This window comes from Oryctolagus cuniculus, chromosome 15 (genome assembly GCF_051225735.1).
Source record: "Oryctolagus cuniculus isolate XC-2025 breed Fujian yellow rabbit chromosome 15, ASM5122573v1, whole genome shotgun sequence".
Classification (NCBI taxonomy): Eukaryota; Metazoa; Chordata; class Mammalia; order Lagomorpha; family Leporidae; genus Oryctolagus; species Oryctolagus cuniculus.
This window is the reverse complement of record NC_142881.1, coordinates 8,158,424-8,178,693: the sequence shown is the minus strand read 5'-3', so window position 1 is coordinate 8,178,693 and position 20,270 is coordinate 8,158,424. Positions and strand designations below refer to the sequence as shown.

The 20,270-nt window shown below is 51.1% G+C and overlaps 1 protein-coding gene across 2 annotated transcripts; it reads right to left on the bottom strand.

Annotated features, from left to right (window-relative positions):
• Nucleotides 1-4,267: 4,267 nt before the first annotated feature.
• CUZD1 (CUB and zona pellucida like domains 1) lies at nt 4,268-19,359 on the bottom strand. 2 transcript variants are annotated; one of them, XM_017338544.4, is made up of 9 exons: nt 19,265-19,359; nt 16,748-16,898; nt 13,798-14,012; nt 12,291-12,441; nt 11,586-11,803; nt 10,554-10,726; nt 9,177-9,568; nt 6,917-7,185; nt 4,268-4,672 (listed from the first exon to the last, which is right to left on the bottom strand). In XM_017338544.4, exons 1-9 carry the CDS (start codon nt 19,344-19,346, stop codon nt 4,497-4,499), a joined length of 1,827 nt encoding a protein of 608 aa, XP_017194033.3. In that variant the 5' UTR covers nt 19,347-19,359; the 3' UTR covers nt 4,268-4,496. The 2 variants fall into 2 exon arrangements, with proteins under 2 accessions (XP_017194033.3, XP_089170001.1); XM_089313875.1 differs by lacking the exons at nt 16,748-16,898; nt 19,265-19,359 and adding an exon at nt 14,672-14,829.
• Between the last annotated feature and the right edge of the window lie 911 nt (nt 19,360-20,270).

Below are 20,270 nucleotides of genomic sequence, written 5' to 3'. Positions count from 1 at the left end.
TAAATTGTCGTTTTTTATCAAAACAACCTTTGACTGCTTCGTTTCCCAGGGAATGAATGGGATCCCGGCTTTGCTGAGTTTGGGCTACAGCGCGCAGGTGCGCGAGGTGGAAACACTCACTAGACCCAGGTGTATCTGCTCTCTGGGCTGCCACGGTTCATGTGGCCGCAAGAGACCTGCGCTAGGCTGGCCACCCTCCAAGCTGTCTGTGAAGAGAGACTTGAGTGGGGTCAGGTGTGTGGTTTCGCTTTTGCCAGAACAGAAGGACCCAGAAGCACTGAGTTCCCACCTCTAGGGCCTTGTTCCCATCCTTGGGAAAGGGCATGGACATGTGCAATGGCAGGATTGGCCAGTGCCGCGGGGAGAAGGCAGCGTGGGGCTGGGAGTTGACCCTGAGCGATGAAAATCTGACGGACGGCCCTGGGAGAGGCGTGGCCTCTCGGCTTTATATGAACACGCCCGTCATCAGCAGCTGCCTCGGCACAACACGGTGCAGGTTCCCTACTCCTCGTAGGAACCCACACAATGCGACTGCTGGGCAAGTAGATGAAATGGGTTCCTTAATCAAAGTGAGTTGTTTGTCCCCAACAGCTTCGTCTCCGGTCACATGAAACGGGGATTTTACCATCAGGCGTCTGTCACATGCAAATGCTTCGGATTTGTAATAGAGCTTTTCCAAGTAGTTGTCGTGGGCGGCTGGAGTCCACTCTCAAAATCCTGCTGATGAGCTGTAGCTATGCAGCTGCATTGAGGAAGTGGCGGCTGACCCCTTGCAGAGTCCAGCATTTTACTGCCTTTAATAAGTTCCGCGTGTGAATGGACGGACACTGTAATAAAGAAGAGTCCACACGCGCTTCCAGATCACTTCCCCTGGAGGGGTTCGAGGAGCGGGGGCGGGAAGTGGCCCTCTCCTGGGGCCGTCTGGAGGGGTCTCAGGGACACTGGCACAGGGGCCACAGCCATGTCCTGTGCTTCAAAAGGCACTGACCAAGGACAAGCCTGACATTGGAAAACACTGTTGGGGACCAGACGCAGCCTGAATTCAGTTAAAGGCCTAGATTTCGGGGACCACCGCACGGCCCGAACTCTGCCGAAGGCCTGCTTGGCCAGATTGCAAAGGTAGTCGGTCGAGTCATGTCAGTGGCCAAGGTCATTTGAGACGATGCTGTAGCAGCTAGGGAGATGCCGTGGGCTCCGGGAAACAGCAAGCACCCTCCCCCAGTTCATGATTCGTCCTCCGGAGGACCCCTCCCTGTTGGGATTGTTCTCTTAATCCCAGCTTCCAAGCAAACAAGTCCTTCCTGTAAACACAAAACTCCCCATTGTTCCCTGATTCACTGTTTAAACGAAATCCTGTTTTTGCAAAACCGATCACATCAGCATTGATAATAAATACCTCGACAGTGGACTGAGTGTCCCTGGCCTCCCCACATTAAACTCTTTAATCTGAGTCTTCCTTAATCTATGTGCCATCGGCCCTCTTTTGGCTTAACCTGACACCCTGCCGTGCTGGGCACAGCAAAACACCAAGGGTGTACCCGAAAAGAACCCAGGAGAAGCCCTCTCTCTCTAGCCACGGACAAACAAGACCAAAAACGTCTGGGCAGAACTCTCCTGCCTCAGTCAAACATCTCAGGAAACAGCCTGGCCCTGCCTCCGCCCAGCCAGGAAAGGCTGAGCGAGGCACCAAGACCTCCACCCTCTCCCAGCACCCCTTCCTACTCCCTGCGCCTCACTAGGGTGGTGACAGAGGGCCAGGGTGGGCACGGGGATGCTTGTCACCCCCCAGCAGGAGTGAGACTGCTGCCAGAACCCCCATGTCAGGTGCAGGCCGGGTGCGGAGCCTGGACTTCCGCTTGCAGCCCCTCGTGGCAGGGACAAAAATCCACTTTCAGGCTGTACTGGTGAGGGAGGCCCAGGGTGGTCCCACTCCCCTGGAGGTCACGTCCACGGGCCAAATTCCACCTGTCTGGCCATCTGGTGTTGCACAAAACCAGCGTCCCATTGCCCATTTCTTTGCTTTTTGCTTTTCTGAGACGCTTTGTTCCTTGAACCCAGCACAGGGTTGGACTTGGCCTTGTGATCGGTACTGAAAACCCTGCTCTCTGGGAGGTGTGCGTGCAGTGGCTGCGCCAGGGTGACGCCCAGACGCCTCCCGGTTCGCGGTCATTCTCCTGCTGCCGGGACTGTTGCTCCTGGTGGCTCTCAACACCATCGCTCTCCAGAAATCTCTCTCGGCCCGACACCTGTCTCGCCCACACTCACAGCCCCTGCCTGAACACCCCTCATCCAACAACTGGGAAATACAGACGCACGGAGGCCTGAGCACCCCGCCTCCATGGGACATCTCTGAAGGACCAGCCCAGCCCCGGGAGGCCCCAGGAGGCCCCGGGGCAACTGGCTGAGCCCCTTTTACTGCGGCCGCGTCACAGCTCAGAGCTCATGGCCTGCCCCTTACCAGGGGCTTATCCTGAACACACTCCCCACGGGACCCTGTCACAAGCCTCTGGGTTGGGGTCAGTTTCCCGGGACCCCCACCTATAACAGTCAGTGCCAGCTGTGGCTCAAGACAGCAGATTCCAAGATGGAGCTCTGGAGTGAGCAATGAGGGCCCGGCCCTGGTGACGCGTGGAACATGAATGGCGGTTGGCTGTGTTGCGTTCTCTTTAATCCCCTGACCTTCCCATGGCCGTGGCAGCTGTCTCCAGTCCCTACTTTACATTTGGGTCCAAGGCTGAAGGTGTGACCCGGCCGCTGAGTGGAAGGAGGTGGAGCCAGGCCACAGCTTCCTGGCTCCACTGTGGCTCTTCCTAAAGGAGGGGCCTTCGGGGGCGGCGTGGGCACTGGGAGTGTTTGGCGTGGCTCATAGCACTGCTGCAGAGGGAGGTCTGACTCAGTGACAAGTTTTTACTCCAGTGCATCACGGTGTTCGGAAATTCCCTAGTTGTGACACGCCCGTGCCTGAATGCCTTGCTGGCCGGCCGACAAGGTTTGGTCGGTTCCTGATGGGGAGAGGAGAGACGGGCAGCGCCCCGCCCAGACAGCTGTACCGTGTTCAAGTATTTATTGTGATGTGGCCATTCTGATGAAATGTCTAGGTTTAAAAAGAACTTTGCGATAGTCAACTTTGGTTACATGGTGAACATCAAGGAGGCTCATGACGTGACTTCTGTGGAAGTATCTAGAAGATCTACATGGGGACATTGAAAAGAAAATGAGGGGCCAGCTTTGTGGCTCAGTGGATTAAGCTGCCACCTGTGACACAGGCATCCCCTGCGAGCCTCCATCCCACATGAGTGCCAGTTCGAGTCCCAGCTGCCCCACTTCCGATCCAGCTCTCTGTATGGCCTGGGAAAGCAGTAGGAGATGGCCCAAGTGCTTGGGCCCCTGCACCCACTCCTGGTTTCGGATCAGCCCGGCTCAGGCCATTGCAGCCATCTGGGAGTGAACCAGCGGATGGAAGATTTCTCTCTGCCTCTACCTCTGCCTCTCTGTGACTCTAACTCTGCTTTTCAAGTAAATAAATAAATCATTTTTAGAAAAAGTTCATGGGAATCATGGGAAGTGACCATAATGAAAAAATTATGTATAGATTTTGAAAATTTTTGTACCAAAATAAACTTGCCTTTTAATTCCATTTTCCTATAAGCATTTTGCCATCATTTAATATATGCATTCCATGTTTATAGAAGAACAGAGAATGCTTTGGGCATGCAGGAATGTGTCACCCGCTTGGATGCACAGCAGACCCTGAACCCATGTGGGTTGTGAAGTGCCCAGAAAGAGCTGTATTGTTATCTGAGACGAGAAGATTCCATGTTTGGCCTGTGTCAGGTCAGCTCACACTGGGGGTTGCTCACGGCTCGGTCATAGCAGGCAAGAAATTGCAACTCAGAACTGGCTACTCCTGCTTGGGCCGGTTAACCTTTAGCCTTGGTGTTGGATGGTAAACGGGAAAAGAAAATGTTGTTTTAATCTCATTAACCCAGAACCTGTACAAAGTGTCTCTCTCTCAGTCCTTCTTCCCAAAGCCCTGTTCTGAGACGTGCGGGTAAGACGTGCAATATAACGTACATAAAGCAGCGGAGCGAGGTTCTCTCACACCTTAGTTTCAGAAATGATGGCTTTGGGGTTTCAGAGGTGTTGTTTATTTGTGTTTCATGCTCACATTTTTAAAATAAAAGCATCTAACTGAAGATTGCTTTTCTTAAATAGAAATAATCTTTCTTTTCACCTACAATTTGGTTAAAATATTTTATGCTAATGACCAGAGATGTTTCCAAGCCATGTAATATTTTGGTGCCTTTAGTACTAAAAGCAGAGTGCTGACATCATGCATATTTATTCCAATCCTCCTGCAATGAAACACACCAGCACAGTGACACCAAGCCCCGGGGCCACATTCGCAGGCCTTGGTTGTTCACGACGTGTGTAGCCACGAGACTCCGTTTGCTTTGGCAACCAGGATAAACGTGTCTCACACGGAGCCGAGCCCACTAGTTAGAGCCTGGCAGCTTGTGGTATTTGTAGTCCGCCCGCTGATTTAGAAAATGCCTCACCACGACTGCGGCTACAACCACCACATTCAAGGCAAGGACCGTGAATGAAACCAGGTGCAGGCTATCAAAAGGCTGGTTCCGCGTTTCTTCTGCCTGTGGTTGGTGTGGACGGCCTGTTAATTGGAAAGAAGTGAAAATCATTTTCTAAAATCGTATTTGAGAGGCAGAGAGAAAGATATCGATTATATAGATGATAGATATAGATAAGTGATAGAGATAGATAGATAGATAGATAGATAGATAGATAATAGATAGGAGTTGCCATCTGCTAGTTCACTCCTTAAATGCTTACAACAGCCAGGGCTGGGCCAACACCAAACCTGGGAGCAGGGAATTCCATTCAGGGCTCCCGTATGGGTGGCTCAACTTCTGAGCTATCATCATTGCCTGTAGAGTTTGCATTTGCAGGAAGCTGCAGTCAGAAACAACCCTGGGTATCAAACCCAGGCACTCTGACATGGGACATGGCCACCTGACCTAGCATCTTAACTGCGAGGCTAAATGCCCACCTCAGAAATAATTTCTTCTAAAGAATTAGCATTGCAAAACGTTGGTTGCATTTATAATACCACTACCTACCCTATAAATCTGTTCTATGAATTACTGCAGAATATGAAATTCTAAAACAACATAGAGGAGCCGCTGTTAAATATTTTAATTAGCTAATGGTTACATTTACTTGGTTCAAAAGGTTTAAGTAATTTGGTTCCTTGATGTCACATGAAAAACGTGTGAAATTCAAGCACAAAAGTCAAATGGAACGCAGGTTCACCTGTCAGCAGCCTCAGAACTGGCTTTTTGACACCCACAGTTGTCAGAATGCACGTGGCCAGCATAAAAGGTTTGCTTATTCCCTCGAAACAGGAAAAGGATACTTTCCTAATACATATATTTCTCTAATGGCTTTCATACCAGATTTTAACTGATTTCAAATCAATATCTAGAGATACACCATGCAAGCCTTTTACTGAGTGTGTTGAGACTACTACTGTATTTCATTTTCATTTGGATTCTTTTGTTTTTGCCATAGAAATATTTCACTGCAGACCAGAATCATATAGCTTTATGGTCCATGCCAATACATAGAGATAGAGGCCAGGGATTTTTTAATGCCACCTGCACCTTGGATCAATTCTAAGAGTTTGTATTTCATAGCGGCTCATCTTAAGCCATTCAAATTTGTGCTGTCAGTGGGTATTTGCCATCACCTCTCTCCCATGCAACCTGGCGGATCTCAATATCAACCCTCTCAAAAGAAGCAGGACAGAACTATAACAGTTTCTGCTTTCAAAACGTAACTTTTTTTTTTTTTTTCAAATAGGCGCTCTGTGGATGCTGGCTATTGTTGTGTGTTGTTTTGCTTCTTACTCATTTGGGAGTTAAAATGCATTGCTTCTTATTCAGTTATCTGCTCTAGCATCCATAGTAAGGATTCAGGAAGCTAAAGAGAGTTGCTTTTAGAAATGAGGGCACTGGGGGCCGGCGCCGCGGCTCACTAGGCTAATTCTCCACCTTGCAGCGCTGGCACAGCAGGTTCTAGTCCCAGTCGGGGCGCCGGATTCTGTCCCGGTTGCCCCTCTTCCAGGCCAGCTCTCTGCTGTGGCCCGGGAGTGCAGTGGAGGATAGCCCAAGTGCTTGGGCCCTGCACCCCATGGGAGACCAGGAGAAGCACCTGGCTCCTGCTTTCGGATCAGCGCCGTGCACTGGCCACAGCGCGCCAGCCGTGGCGACCATTGGAGGGTGAACCAACGGCAAAAGGAAGACCTTTCTCTCTGTCTCTCTCTCTCACTATCCACTCTGCCTGTCAGGAAAAAAAAAAGAAAAAAAAAGAAAGAAAAAAATAAATGAGGGCACTGGGGCCGTCACTGTGGCCTAGTAGGCTAAGCTTCCACATGCGGCCCTGGCATCCCGAATGGGAGCAGGTTCAAGTCCCAGCCGCTCCTCTTCCAGTCCAGCTCTCTGCTATGACCTGGGAAAGCAGTGGAAGATGGCCCGCGTGTTTGGGCCTCTGTACCCTTGTGGGAGACCTGGAAGAAGCCTCTGGCTTTGGATTGGCCCGGCTCCGGCTACTGCAGCCATTTGGGAGACCTCTCCCTCTCTCTCTCTCTGTAACTCGGCCTCTCAAATAAATAAATAAATCTTAAAAAACAAATGAGGGAATATGCTCACACTCAAAGGTGAATTCCTAGTGTGTTACCAGCAGATGGAAATCCATGTTAATCTGGGTGCCTAAAACACATAGCTCAGGTGCTAGAGCCTCCGGGATGGGTGTCCCGGGGGTGCCCAGGAGCAGCTGGAGCCGAGCAGCATCTCAGGGGTTGAGGTGTTCTTGGAGCACGAGACGGCCTTCTCCGTACCTGAGTCTCCCCCCGCACTCCGATCCCTTTTCAGACGAATGGGGCCTATGACAGAGTCGGCCTTCCACGTGTAGGAAGAGACTTCGCGCTTCCTCCTGCCGGCACAGCCTTGATGGCAGCGAGACTGCTCGTCGCCGCTGTCGCAGATCAGAACCTTACACTGCAGGTACACGGAGTTCAGACTCCTCAAGAACTTAAAGGCGCGAAACTGGAACCTCCCGTGGTGTCTGGACAAAGGATACAGCTCACAGGTGTCATCTCGACTACACCTGGAACACGGTTTAGGACATGTTTAGACTCTGCACAGGAATTCAGTCCTTTTTTTTTTTTTTTAACAAAATTTGTTTATTTGAAAGAAAGAACGACAGAAGGGGAGAAACAGTGATGGAGAAAGAGATCTTGCCTAAACTGGTTCACTCCCCAAAAATGGCCACAACAGCCAGGGTGGGGCCAAGCCAAATCTAGAAGCCAGGAACGCCATCTGGCTCCCCTGCATGGGCGGCAGGTGCCCAAGTCCTGGAGCCATCATCTGCTGCCTTCCCAGGTGCGTTAACAAGAGGCGGGTCAGGAGCAGAGCAGCCAGGACTCAATCCGGAGCCCGGATACGGGCCGGCTTAATCTGCACCACGATGTGCCGCTCAGTTCAGTCTTCTCAATACCAAAAGGTATCTCTCTAGAAAGACAAAGTTTTTAATTCAGACTACAGCTAGCCAAGGCTGCAGCTCTGATTCCTGGGTAAGAGAGCAAGGTTCCTTCTGGCTCTTTGGTGCCCGTGCACTAGAGCTAAAGAGCTTTCTTTCCATGCTTGTTATAAATGGAACCGTCTCACTGCTTTAGTTATAATCCATCAGCTTTGGGGGGGGTGATTTTTTCTCTTTTATTTTAAAGATTATTTATTTGAAAGGTAGAGTTTCAGAGAGAGGAGGAGAGACAGACAGAGAGAATGTCTTCCATCTGCTGGCTCACCCCCCTGATGGCTGAAAGCTGGCGCTGGGCTAGGCCACAGCCAGGAGCATCTTTCAGGTCTCCCGTGTGGGTGGCAGGGCCATTGGCAGAGAGCTGGACAGGATGGAGAGCAGCTGGGACAGGAACCGGTGTCTATGTCGGATGTCAGCACTGCAGGCACTCACTTTACCTGCTACACTGCAGCATCAGCCCAGAATTTTTTCTCTTAAAAAAGAATCTCTGGCGCAGCAGGTTAGGCCGCCGTCTGCAGCACCAGCAGCCCATGTGGGCACCAATGCGTGTCCCAGCTGCTCCACTTCCGATACAGCTCTCTGTTAATGCCGCTGGGAAAGCAGTAGAAGATGGCCAGAGTGCTTGGACCCTGCACCCAGGTGAGACCTGGATGAAGCTCCTGGCTCCTGGCTTGGTTCTGGCTCAGCCCCGGCCATCTGGGGAGTGAACCAGCAGATGGAAGACCTCTCTCTCTCTCTCTCACACTCACTCTTGCCTCTACCTCTCTGTAACTCTGCCTTTCAAATAAATAAATTTAAAAAAAGAATTTCATACTTTTTAAGAAGGTCATGTGAACACTATCAACAACAATATGTTCTTCAGTTAGCACACAAAAAATAACCTTCTGAGTTTTTGTTGGAAATAACCATAATGTAAAAAAAAAAAACACACAAATAGAGCATTCTTGACAAAAAATACATTTTCTCCCACTCGTAAATATTCTGTAAAAACACTCAAAACTCTAGAGGGTGTAGCTGAATGTTTTAGCCTATTTGTGATCAGTACAGAGTAATTGTACTTTATAAAATGATTAAGATTAATAAAAGTCTACGGTAGTAGCACTAGACCAAATGTATACATACATGCAGAGTGTATCATATACACACATGCACAAAGCATCACTGTATTAAAACCACTGTTACTCGGCCGGCGCTGCGGCTCACTAGGCTAATCCTCCACCTAGCGGTGCCGGCACACCGGGTTCTAGTCCCGGTCGAGGTGCCGGATTCTGTCCGGGTTGCCCCTTCCAGGCCAGCTCTCTGCTGTGGCCAGGGAGTGCAGTGGAGGATGGCCCAAGTGCTTGGGCCCTGCACCCCATGGGAGACCAGGAGAAGCACCTGGCTCCTGCCTTCGGATCAGCGCAGTGCGCCGGCCATGGCGGCCATTGGAGGGTGAACCAACAGCAAAGGAAGACCTTTCTCTCTGTCTCTCTCTCTCGCTGTCCACTCTGCCTGTCAAAAAAAAAAAAAAAACCCACTGTTACTCACAGAGGAACATCGGCATCGGGCGCATCGATACCTACCCGCTCTTGATTAAGTCATAGGTTGGAGAGCCAAAGTCAGACGTGGAAGAGGCTCTGCACGTATCAAGAAACACCACCAGATTTGGGTCTGGGGCGTGCAGACTGACTTGAACATAAAGAGTCTGATTCAAATCCACATAATACGGTGACTCGAGTACAGGCCTTTCGAAGGAACTGGATTCAAAAAGAGCCATGCTTGTGTTGTATTTGCCCAGTGTGACCTGACTTTGTATGACGTCGTCCTCCGTTATGTACATGATCTCCACGGTGGAATTGTTTTCCATTTCGCACTTCACGATGATCTGGAGGTGCTTCTGGCGGGTGATGATTTCAGAAGTCGGGGACACGGTGAAGCTGATGACGTTGGTGTAGGTGATTGAGTGGTCTTCCACCTGCAGAAGAAGATGGGGTACAAGTTTCATATGTTCCCAGTAATATGTTAGACCACGGAAGTGAGTAACAGTTGCGGGTGGAGATTTCGGTTTTGTAGATCATGAGATAACAGCTTCTGTGTCAGGAAACTGCACCTTCAGTGGGTTTTCTGGAGGAAACGTTCTGGGGAAGGAAGGAAGTGGGAGATAAGAGAGGCAGCTTCCGTGGGAAAGACTTGCAGGTAGAATTGGTTTCAGTGACGCTAAGATCAGCTTGAATGCCAATCTCCAGCCCCATGAGGACTCGGTAGTCCTACACTGTTGGTAGTCCTACTCTAAGGCGCAGTTAGCGGGCATCTCCCAAGGTGTTTGGAGACAAAGAGCCTGCAACAGGTGCGGCCGGGTCACGTTCCCTAAAGGCTCACAGTGTCACAAAGCTTGCGTGTTCATTTTTGACAAAAAAAAAAAAAAAAGATTCATCTCTGTCCTATCAAGTCCTCCAGAATAACCTCCATTCTCTTCGATTGGGTGCTGTTTAACCTCCTGGGCGGAAGTCCGTGGTGTGTATCCTAACAGGATCCACGGGCTGGGAACGTGTGAGGTCTGCCACTCAGATACCACCCTGCAGCCCTCCACGCGGAAGGCAAGCAGCGTGGTCCACCTTCTTTCTTTACAAAGGCAGAGGAGAAACACCCGGCCAGATGTCTAGCAAGCGTGACAAGCAGACACTTCCTGCACAAATGCTGCGGTAGACTAGGAAACCCTCAACATCTGGACGTCCAAACTTTCCCAGAGAGTCTTCCAATAAAGATATCCGCCCGCCAGTCACCCTGAACACGAAAGCAGGGGTCTGGGGCTTGTGTGTGAGTGAACGTGTACATCTACATGCTTGCCTGTGCCTGTCACGTGTGCAGTTTGTTAAAGCGTCCGGCAAGCCCCACCCAGACTGCATCACCCAGCACACATTTGCCACCGGGAGAAGGCAGCGACCAGCCTTTCACTTCACCTGTTTGATCATGCCACATCCATCCAGAGGGCTCGAAAATTCCACAACATTGGATACCCTCGGTCTACAGGTTGGGTCATTTAGTTGTAAGTTATTCTCATTATAGTTGAATGATGCCAGGTATGATTTGTTTATGATGACTCTCATCTTATCAGAAGAGCAAGTTAAAGACGCTGTCAGAAAAAAAAAAAAGTGGGAGAGAATAAAAAAAAAAAAAAAAAAAGAAAGATAATTACATTTATGCCACATAGGAAGTTTGGATCATGGGGAGCTATGTGTGCAAGTGAACAGACAAGTGTAAAATGTCAAAACTCATTTTTCCCTAGACAATAATCAGAAGCCTGAGGGAGCCAACAAACTGATTCACCTTTGACAATGTTCATTGTCACCTTGTTTGGTGCTACAGTCTTCAAACCTAATATTTTTAATTGTGTCTCTGTAGAAGGCACTAAACAGTCCATATTTTCTGAAGAAATCTCTTTCAGTTGACCAAAGCCATTCATCTACTCCTGTGTTGAACAGCCACAAAAATGAATCTCAGGCTGGTGCCATGGCTCACTTGGCTAATCTTCTGCCTGCGGCGCTGGCACCCTGGGTTCTAGTCCCGGTTGGGGCACTGGGTACTAGTCCCGGTTGCCCCTCTTCCAGTCCAGCTCTCTGCTGTGGCCTGGGAGGGCAGTGGAGGATGGCCCAAGTGCTTGGGTCCTGCACCCACATGGGAGACTGGGAGGAAGCACCTGGCTCCTGGCTTTGGATCAGTGCAGCGCCGGCTGTAGCAGCCATTAGGAGGGTGAACCAACGGAAGAAAGACCTTTCTCTCTGTCTCTCTCTCTCTCACACTGTCTAACTCTGCCTGTCCGGGGTGGGGTGGGGGGACAACCTGAGTCTCCGGCTGCAGACTGAATTTGTTGGCGTGTGTGACAGCTGTGTGCAGAGCGGCAGCCACAGGTAGGCTGAAAACTAAGCAGCAGTTTCTACATGTGGGATCTTCAGCGACCTCCAAACAGCCAAGCAACATCAACTATGACTTACTGGTGTTGACGTTTTCGGTATAAATTGAAGTGTAGGAAGCAGAAAAGCCCCAGTAGGAGTTGGCATAATCGGTAGATAACACAACAGTCAAGGAGTCTGAAGAAGATTCGAAGGTGGGCTTCCTGCGGCCACAGACTTGTTCGATCAGGCCAGAGCTGGTGGAGGAGCCGTCATAGACGGCGACGAAATCAAACCTGCAGTTGTCGTCTACTTCCAGGCTGAGAAGGAGGGAGCTGGGTGAGCACGCCTTCACACCGATCCGGGGCTATCCGCCATCACCCCATCTGTCATCCCACAACCCCACTCAAGCACGCGTGGATTGGTCCTTCAGTGGCACAAAGGTACTTCAAAAAGTTGATGGAAAATGGAATTAAAATGTTGGGTGTCTGTCTTAATGCAAAAACAATGTTGAAATCTGTGCCTAGTTTTTTCTTAATACACATTTTTTGTGAACTTTTAGATGACCCCTGCATCGCAGGTTTTTGGTGATCAACCTGAGGCTTTGTCAGTCCCCAACAGAACCTTGGAATCTTCCGAAAAAGTCAAGTTCAGTGCCATAGTACCACTGTTTCTCTTTCTACATAATTATTTGGGAAGTGCCTACTGATGCTGGATTCCACGTTGTAACTTCTTCCCCAGGTACCCCAGGTGCCAGGTGGGCTCACAGATGCCGTTACTCCCACAGCAGCCGACAGCAGTACTTACAAAATATCTTTGAAGGTCAGTTTGATCTTGTAACCTTTCTCCACTTGTATGTGCCACACACAGTAAGCCAGCTCAGGATGGGGCTTTGGGTAATTGGGGCTGGTGAAGGAACCTTCCAACGCATCCAGGTACCCGCCACAGTCCGGAATAGCTGGAGGGAATGAGAAGATGACCAAGAGTGTGCATCAGATTGGAGACTTGGTTGAGTTCCTGAGTTGTGCCTGGAGCCCGAAGTCCCCCGTGCACATCATTCTGCCTCTCTCTTCCCCTTTCATCCTCTTTTAGACTGGGCTTTCTGCCTGTTGGAGCAGGACAGAGAGTGAATCTTTTTGCTGCTCAATGAGCCATACTAAAGCGGCAGCCTAAGAGCTGTCCTGGCTGTGGGGAGCCTGTTACCTGGACTGGGCTCCGGAGAGTGACGTCCACTCCCAGGACCAGCGCTGCAGGCTCCTCCTCACTCAGCTCCCGCCAAGCTTCCCAGTCTCCTGGGCCACTACCCAGGACCTGCGGCTCCAGCCGCCTTTCTTTTCCTCAGGCTGTTGGCCCTGCAGAAATGGGTCTGCCTCCCCTGACACCCCCTCTGCCTGCCTTCCTCCTGCTACCACTCAAAGCGCAAGGCAGGTGAGTGAAGCTTCAAGAATCTTCATGGTCTCTCCCGTCCCCCAGTAAGTACACAAACCAGCAGAGGGGAAACGGAATGTGGAGAGCAACACTGAAGTCTCTTTCTCGGAACTGTGGAATGGTTTGGACAGGCTGGGGCACAGGATGGGTGCTGGGCAGTGGCTAGAGATCAAGTTTGAACAGGTGGCCTGTTCAGGGGCTGGTGTGGGAAAACCTTGACCGCTCTAGTCTGTCGATTTGTTGGCACCAAGAAATCAGGGCTTCAAGCAAGAGCAACATGTTCGGCTCTTGACCTTGGAAGGCAAACCGGGCTGGAGCTTTCCCAGAAGTCCTTGACATCCTGCTTAGGTCACAAGGGGCTGCAGGTGCTGTGAGTGCAGACCGTGTCACATCTGACAAATCAGGTCAACATTTCTCATCGTGTGCTCCCAGTGCCTGCCAGCGTCACCCAGGGACTTGTTAAACATGAAGGTTAAACACCGCAGCCCCATCCCAGCTCTGTGAGCCAGAGGTTTGTGCAGAAGATCTCAGGCTTACAAAGAAGCAGCCTTTAATGAGGAGGTTCTGCTCTGGGCGCTAACACAGTGGCCCTCACCTGTGGCCATCTGACCAGCCCCATCCCTCTCTCTCTCGCCTGGGAGCTGGTCAGAAGAGCACATTCATGGGCCTCTCCCAGGACTCCCAGTGGACTGGAGTCTCTGGGGGAGCAGGTCAGGTCTGTGATGTAATGAGCTCTCCCATGACTCAGCACACTCCAGTTAGAGAGGAGGAACCCCCGAGGGAGCAGAGGCAGCCTTGGGATCACGACCTCCCCCACCACCCCAGGGGTGCGAGCCACCTGTGCTTGCAGGAGGTCAGGGCCAAGGGTGTGTAAAGAAGGACTTACAGGTGTCAGGAGAGAAGAAGTAGTAGGAGACAAAGACAGTTCTTGGAAGTGTTGTGGAGTCGGTGACTATCTGAAACGTCAGTGTATCGGCTGACGATTCAAATACAGGCACGTAGTCGTGTTTACTGCAGACGGTCCCCAGCAGGTACCCATTTGCAGGAAGTCCATCAAAAACTTTAATGTTTTCATTTTCACAGCTTCCATCTGGATCCAGCCTGTGGACAGACACAGCTGTGGCTGGGACAAGCCGCGAAGCAAGGCAGGGTTAACAGGCTTCTGCTCACAGTGGCACTGCGTTCACGGAGCAGCTGCACAGCTGCTGGCGCTGGGACCCCACCACTCTCCCGCCTGCCACACCACCTCCCACCAGCAGCCCCCCCACTCTCCCACCTGCCACACCACCTCCCACCAGCAGCCCCCCACTCTCCCACCTGCCACACCACCTCCCACCAGCAATCCCCCCCACTCTCCCACCTGTCACACCACCTCCCACCAGCAGCCCCCCCACTCTCCCACCTGCCACACCACCTCCCACCAGCAGCCCCCCACTCTCCCACCTGCCACACCACCTCCCACCAGCAATCCCCCCCACTCTCCCACCTGTCACACCACCTCCCACCAGCAGCCCCCCCACTCTCCCACCTGCCACACCACCTCCCACCAGCAGCCCCCCACTCTCCCACCTGCCACACCACCTCCCACCAGCAGCCTCGGAGGCTCAGGGAGGTGCACCGCTTTGCAGTAAACTGTGTCCCTAGAACAGCCCCACAGGTGCCGTCTGAGGATGGCCCGGGTCCAGGGCTTTTTCCTTGCACCACTTTCCCCCTCTCCCGCTCCCGTGGTGCAGAGCCTTCTGAGCCTTCCGCAGTCGCACCTGAGATCCAAGGCTGTGCAGAGGGAAGCGATCTTCTCCCACAGCCACTTTCTTAAGACCAAGCAAACCTTAGCACCACCTGGATGCCCCTTCCCTCCGCTCGCCGCGCCCTCATTCTGAGCAGCCCTCTGTGCCTTGCTCATTTTCAGTCTCTCCAAATGCCCACAGAGGATATGTGCTCCAGGTAACTTGGGAGAAACGGGAGGGACATTCAAAAAGTCCATGGAAAATGTGCACATGGCCTTCTGATTCCATCTTTCCACAGACTTTTTGAAGCCCCCTGTTTCCTTAGAAGTACTCAGGAATGCTTGCTCGTTTCAAAATAAAAAATGTTAGCTGAGAATCAAGACCGCCGTCTCCACAAGGGCAGAGAAACCTGAGTTCTCCGTCCACCTTAGTCACTCACCTGTTGTATGACTTTGGAAAAAATTGGTCTTTCTTGACCTCAGTTTGCTTTCCTGTAAAATGGCGATATCACAATCTACATCCATACCGCAGGCATGGCCACAGGAAGTGTCCAGTAAAAGTTAAGTGTTGATTCCCTCTACCCCTGTCCTTCCCACACTGCCTTCTCTTCCTCTCCCTTCTTAGCACGGTGAGTGTGTGTGCTTCCTAACGGCTCTGTCATCCCAGGAAACTTGCGCGCCCTGCTCTTTTGTTCCGCTGAGGAATAACGGGAAGGCGGTCTAACTTCAGCAGAACAGGGCCACGGGCTCCGAGCGTGGTTCCTGGGCCGGGAGCCTCAGCATCGCCTGGGAGTCCGTTTCCCAGGCTCCATCCACGCCATCGGGGTGTGACCCTGGAGACTGGGGCACGCAGTCGCGCCTTACCAAGCCCTCTGCGCGCTCCTGGTGGCGGCTGTGTGGGACCCCTGCACAGGGTGAGGGGAGGGACTCTGGAGCCAGCTTGCTTGGTTCAGTTCCTCTCCTGCTCTTATTATTCTGCAGCCTTGGGTCCCTTATTGACTTCCTCGAACTTCCTTGTCTACTGAATGGAGATTAAGATTTTTTAAAAAAATGTATTTGAAATGCAGAGTTACAGAGAGAGGTAGAGACAGAAGGATGGAGGAAGAGAGAGAGAGAGAGAGAGAGAGGTCTTCCATCTGCAGGTTCACTCCCCAAATGGCTGCAATGGCCGGAGCTGAGTTGATCTGAAGTCAGGAGCCAGGAGCTTCTTCCAGGTCTCCCCTATGGGTGCAGGGGCCCAAGCACTTGGGTCATCCTCCACTGTTTTCCCAGGCGCAGGGAGCTGGATCAGAAGTAGAGCAGCCAGGACTTTAACTGCACTTATGTGGGATTCCGGAGCTGTAGACTGGGGCTTTAACCTGCTGTTCCACGGCGCCGGCCCCTTAATGAGAATTAAATTGCACCTGCCCCAGAGGGCTGTTGGAAGGGTTGACTGGGGCAGGTCTCGAGGAGCCCTGAGGGTCTGCAATGCAGTGTCTTGTTCTCAGTGTGGCCTCACACGGGGGTTGCCTGAGAACTTATCAAAAAACACTTAAGAATGTATGGTCATTTCAAAATAAAAAGTATAAAATAAAAATATGTCAATACCCAAGTTGTACCCTCAGAGACTGTGGATCTGTCTACAGGGGTGCAGCCTAGGCCTCGGGGCTTTGGGAAGCTCCTCTGTTGACTTTAATGCACAGCAAAGTTTGGGATCATGAAGTAGTGTTTTAAGAACTAGGAAACGGAACAGGACTAGCCACATACTATCCTGGTCATTCCATTCACTCCTTGATGACGTCAGCATGTTCTCAGCCTCCCTTGTCTATGACGCTAATACTGACCCCACAGAACCTCTGAGGTAGGGCTGAGCACAAAGTCATCAGTGCCTAGCAGCAACCAGCAGTCAATCAACAATCAGCAGTCAATCAACAATCAGAAGTCAATCAGCAGCAGCAGCAATGGTCAAGGAAGACACAACCACTCGTCCAAAGTCCATCCTCATGGTCATGGGCATTGCTGCACCTGGGCAGCAGCTGGATCCTTCCCACAGAGCCCTCCACCCCCAAAACCAACACCAATGTGGTCAGAGTCCAGCCAGCACTTCCAGGAAACCGAAGCGTCTACTCACTGGACGTGGGAAAAGACGAGTCTGATGCTTTTGTTCTCTGGTTTGTCTATGGTCCAAATGCAGTTCTCGTCGGAATTCAGGTTCACGATGAAGGTCTTGTGTGTCTCTCCTGCGTTGCTCCCTCCCAGGCTGGCCCTGCAGCTTGATCTGCCTGGTAGAGACCACAGTTCGCACTGAGGGAAGTGGGCAACCCCTGCCCTTCCCCCGGGATGGGAATCCACCTCCCACGCGGAACAGCCACACAGCTGCAGGCGCTGATCGTGAAGGACACATGGCTCACTTCAAAATAAGCCACGACCGTTCACGTCCGCTTCTTGGGGCCTTTGAGAAGAAGCATACATATGGCCCATGAAAGATAAGAGAATGTATTTAGGCCTTAAGAAAGATGGTTTTTGGCCGGCGCTGCGGCTCACTAGGCTAATCCTCCGCCTAGCGGCACCGGCACACCGGGTTCTAGTCCCGGTCGGGGTGCCGGATTCTGTCCCGGTTGCCCCTCTTCCAGGCCAGCTCTCTGCTGTGGCCAGGGAGTGCAGTGGAGGATGGCCCAGGTGCTTGGGCCCTGCACCCCATGGGAGACCAGGAAAAGCACCTGGCTCCTGGCTCCTGCCATCGGATCAGCGCGGTGCGCCGGCCGCAGTGCACCGGCCGCGGTGGCCATTGGAGGGTGAACCAACAGCAAAGGAAGACCTTTCTCTCTGTCTCTCTCTCTCACTGTCCACTCTGCCTGTCAAAAAAATAAATAAATAAATAAAATAAATTAAAAAAATAAAATAAAATAAAGAAAGATGATTTTAAAAGGAACCTTCACATCTATAATATATAAAAAGTTCTTATAATTCAGTAACTAAAAAAAAAAAAAGAACCCAATTAAAAATGGAACCAGAATACACATTTTGCCAAAAAGATGTAATGGTCAAAAACTTAACTTCCTTAGTAACAAAGCTTTTCACTTTCTTTCTTATCTGTGATGGATGAGTGACAATGTCCTTATAAAAAACAGTCTTTTATTTTTACCCAAAAATAGCTACCAATACTATATTAGTAAAATATCAGAAATAAAAGACAATCAAAGAAAAGAAGTAGCTGATTACCTCGTCCACCCAGAGCCAGTGCTCGTGGAAAACTTGCTGTAAACACCCCACGTTCCTTCCTTTTCCCTTCTCTTTTACTTCAAAATTTCCTAAATGCACCACAGTGTATATTTTAAATATAAACACTATCATGTGGTACAAAATTTAGACAGTGCTTTCTTTTTTTTAAGAATATTTTAGGGGCTGGCGCTCTGGTGCAGCGGATAAAGCCGCCACCCACAGTGCCAGCATCCCATATGGGCGCCAGTTCAAGTCCCAGCTGCTCCATTTCTGATCCAGCTCTTTGCTATGGCCTGGAAAAGCAGTAGAGGATGGCCCAAATCCTTGGACCGCTGCACATGTGTGGGAGACCCAGAAAAAGCTCCTGGCTCCTGGCTTCAGATCAGCACAGCTCCAGCCATTGCAGCCATCTGGGGAGTGAACCAGTGGATGGAAGACTTCTCTGCCTCTGTAACTCTGCCTTTCAAATAAATAAATAATAATATATCTTTTTTAAAATATTTTTTTGAAAGTCTGAGTTACAGAGAGAGGGAGAGAAGCAGAGTGAATCTCCCATCTGTTGGTTCACGCCCCCAGATGGCCACAATGGCCAGGGCTGAGCCAGACAAGGCCAGGAGCTTCATCCTGCTCTCCCACATGAGCTGCGGGGCCCAGACACTTGGGCCATCATCCATTACTATTCCCAGGCCATTAGCACGGGAGCTGGATCAGAAGTGGAGCAGCCAGGTCTAGAACTGGTGCCCATATGGGATGCGGGCATTGTGGGTGGTGGCTTTACCCACTACGCCATAGTGCCGCCCTCTAGGTAGTGGCTTCATGTAGATCTTGGACATGGGTTTTATAGATCAACGTCACTTTTTGAGTTGCCAAAGAATATTTCTTAGTATAGGTTAACTATGTTGGGATATGTGATGGAAATTTCTGAGCTTTTTTTACGATTATGTAATGTGCATACTTTTGTACAGACAGATATAGATAGATAATTCCCTAAAAATAAACTCTTAGTTGTGCAATTACCCAGTAAAATTCAATATGCTTCTTATATTTTTATGTACAAGAGTATTTCAAAAAGTTTGTAAAAAATGGAAAAGATAGTTTATTTTGGTGCAAAAAATGAAATATATGCATTTTTGTACTACACATTTTCCATGAACAAACTTAAAACCCCTGTCTAAGTGTATTTCAAAGTTTTTGCCCTGAAATAAACACTTTTTAATTCCATTCCCATGAACTTATTGAAAGACTCTCGTACAATGTCACAGGGGCCTGAATAAAATTAGTATTAATTCTAAATACCATAAAGAGTATTAGAATAAACTTTTCTTTGTATTGGCATCATCAGCAGATACAAAAGCTTGCAAAATTCCTGGAAGAGGCCTCTCGAATGGGGCCCCCTGCTCTGCTGAGAAATCTGCCACGTTCTTACCTTCAGCCTCAGTGGAATTCCACTCCGCCAAACACGGGGCCATCAGAAGGGCCAGAGAGAGCAGCCTTCTCGCCACCTCCATCGCTGTCGGGGTTAGGAAGCCCAAGGGCTGCAGCCTTTTATACTTCTCTCTGTTTCCTGGCTATCTGGGCAGATAAGATCCTGGCCATGTGCAGGGAGACGTGTCTGCTCCAGCCACCCAGGCGCGAACTTCCATGAGAACTTAGCAGCTGGGAGACTGGACTGTGACCAACAATCCCCAACAGCCGGTCTGAGTCCCTGACCCCGTCCAGGAGGGTCTGCAGCCGGGCCCAGCTAAAGCTCGGCACGGGGACCCCCAGCAGCTGGCCCACGCAGGCCCTGGGAAATTGCTCGCGGGACTGAGCCTTTGCCTGGACAGTGACGACGCTGACTCCTTAAGCCTCCACAGTCCTCCAAGAATGGAAGCCATTCGAGTCCCCAGGACTGCAGGGCGGGGGAGGCAGGGGTGGCACGGGCACTCTGGGTCCGGCCGGTCACTCAGGCATCCCGCCAGGTGCTCACCTGAGCGGGAGGGGGAGGAGGAGTCCACTGTCCCTGCTGACCAGTGTGTGCTCCGGGAGGCTCCGCGGAAGGAGCCAGGACACAGGGGGCTGCAGAGCAGAAGCACTGCCCCCGCTGTGGTCAAGGGAGCCTGGGCTTTCGCCTTGGGCTGGAGGTCCCCGGGCCACTGCAGACACGGGTGGCCAGGTCAGCACAGACCCATGTCAGGGCGAAGGCAGGCGTGAGCAGGAGGGATCGCAGGTCTTCTGAGTTCTCTTGAGGACGCTGAGCTCAGCCCCATCAGGACCAGGGCAGACCATTTTCACCAGAGATGTCCTGCCTGCCTGACCTCCGTCTCGCCCAACCCATGGCGCCCCCTTCAGGACAACGCAGCACAGTCTGCAGGGAGGAGCTGGGTGGGGGGCAGGAGCCCGGCGCTCCACCCCAGCCTGGCACAGTTGGCCAGGGCTCAGACTGCAAACGC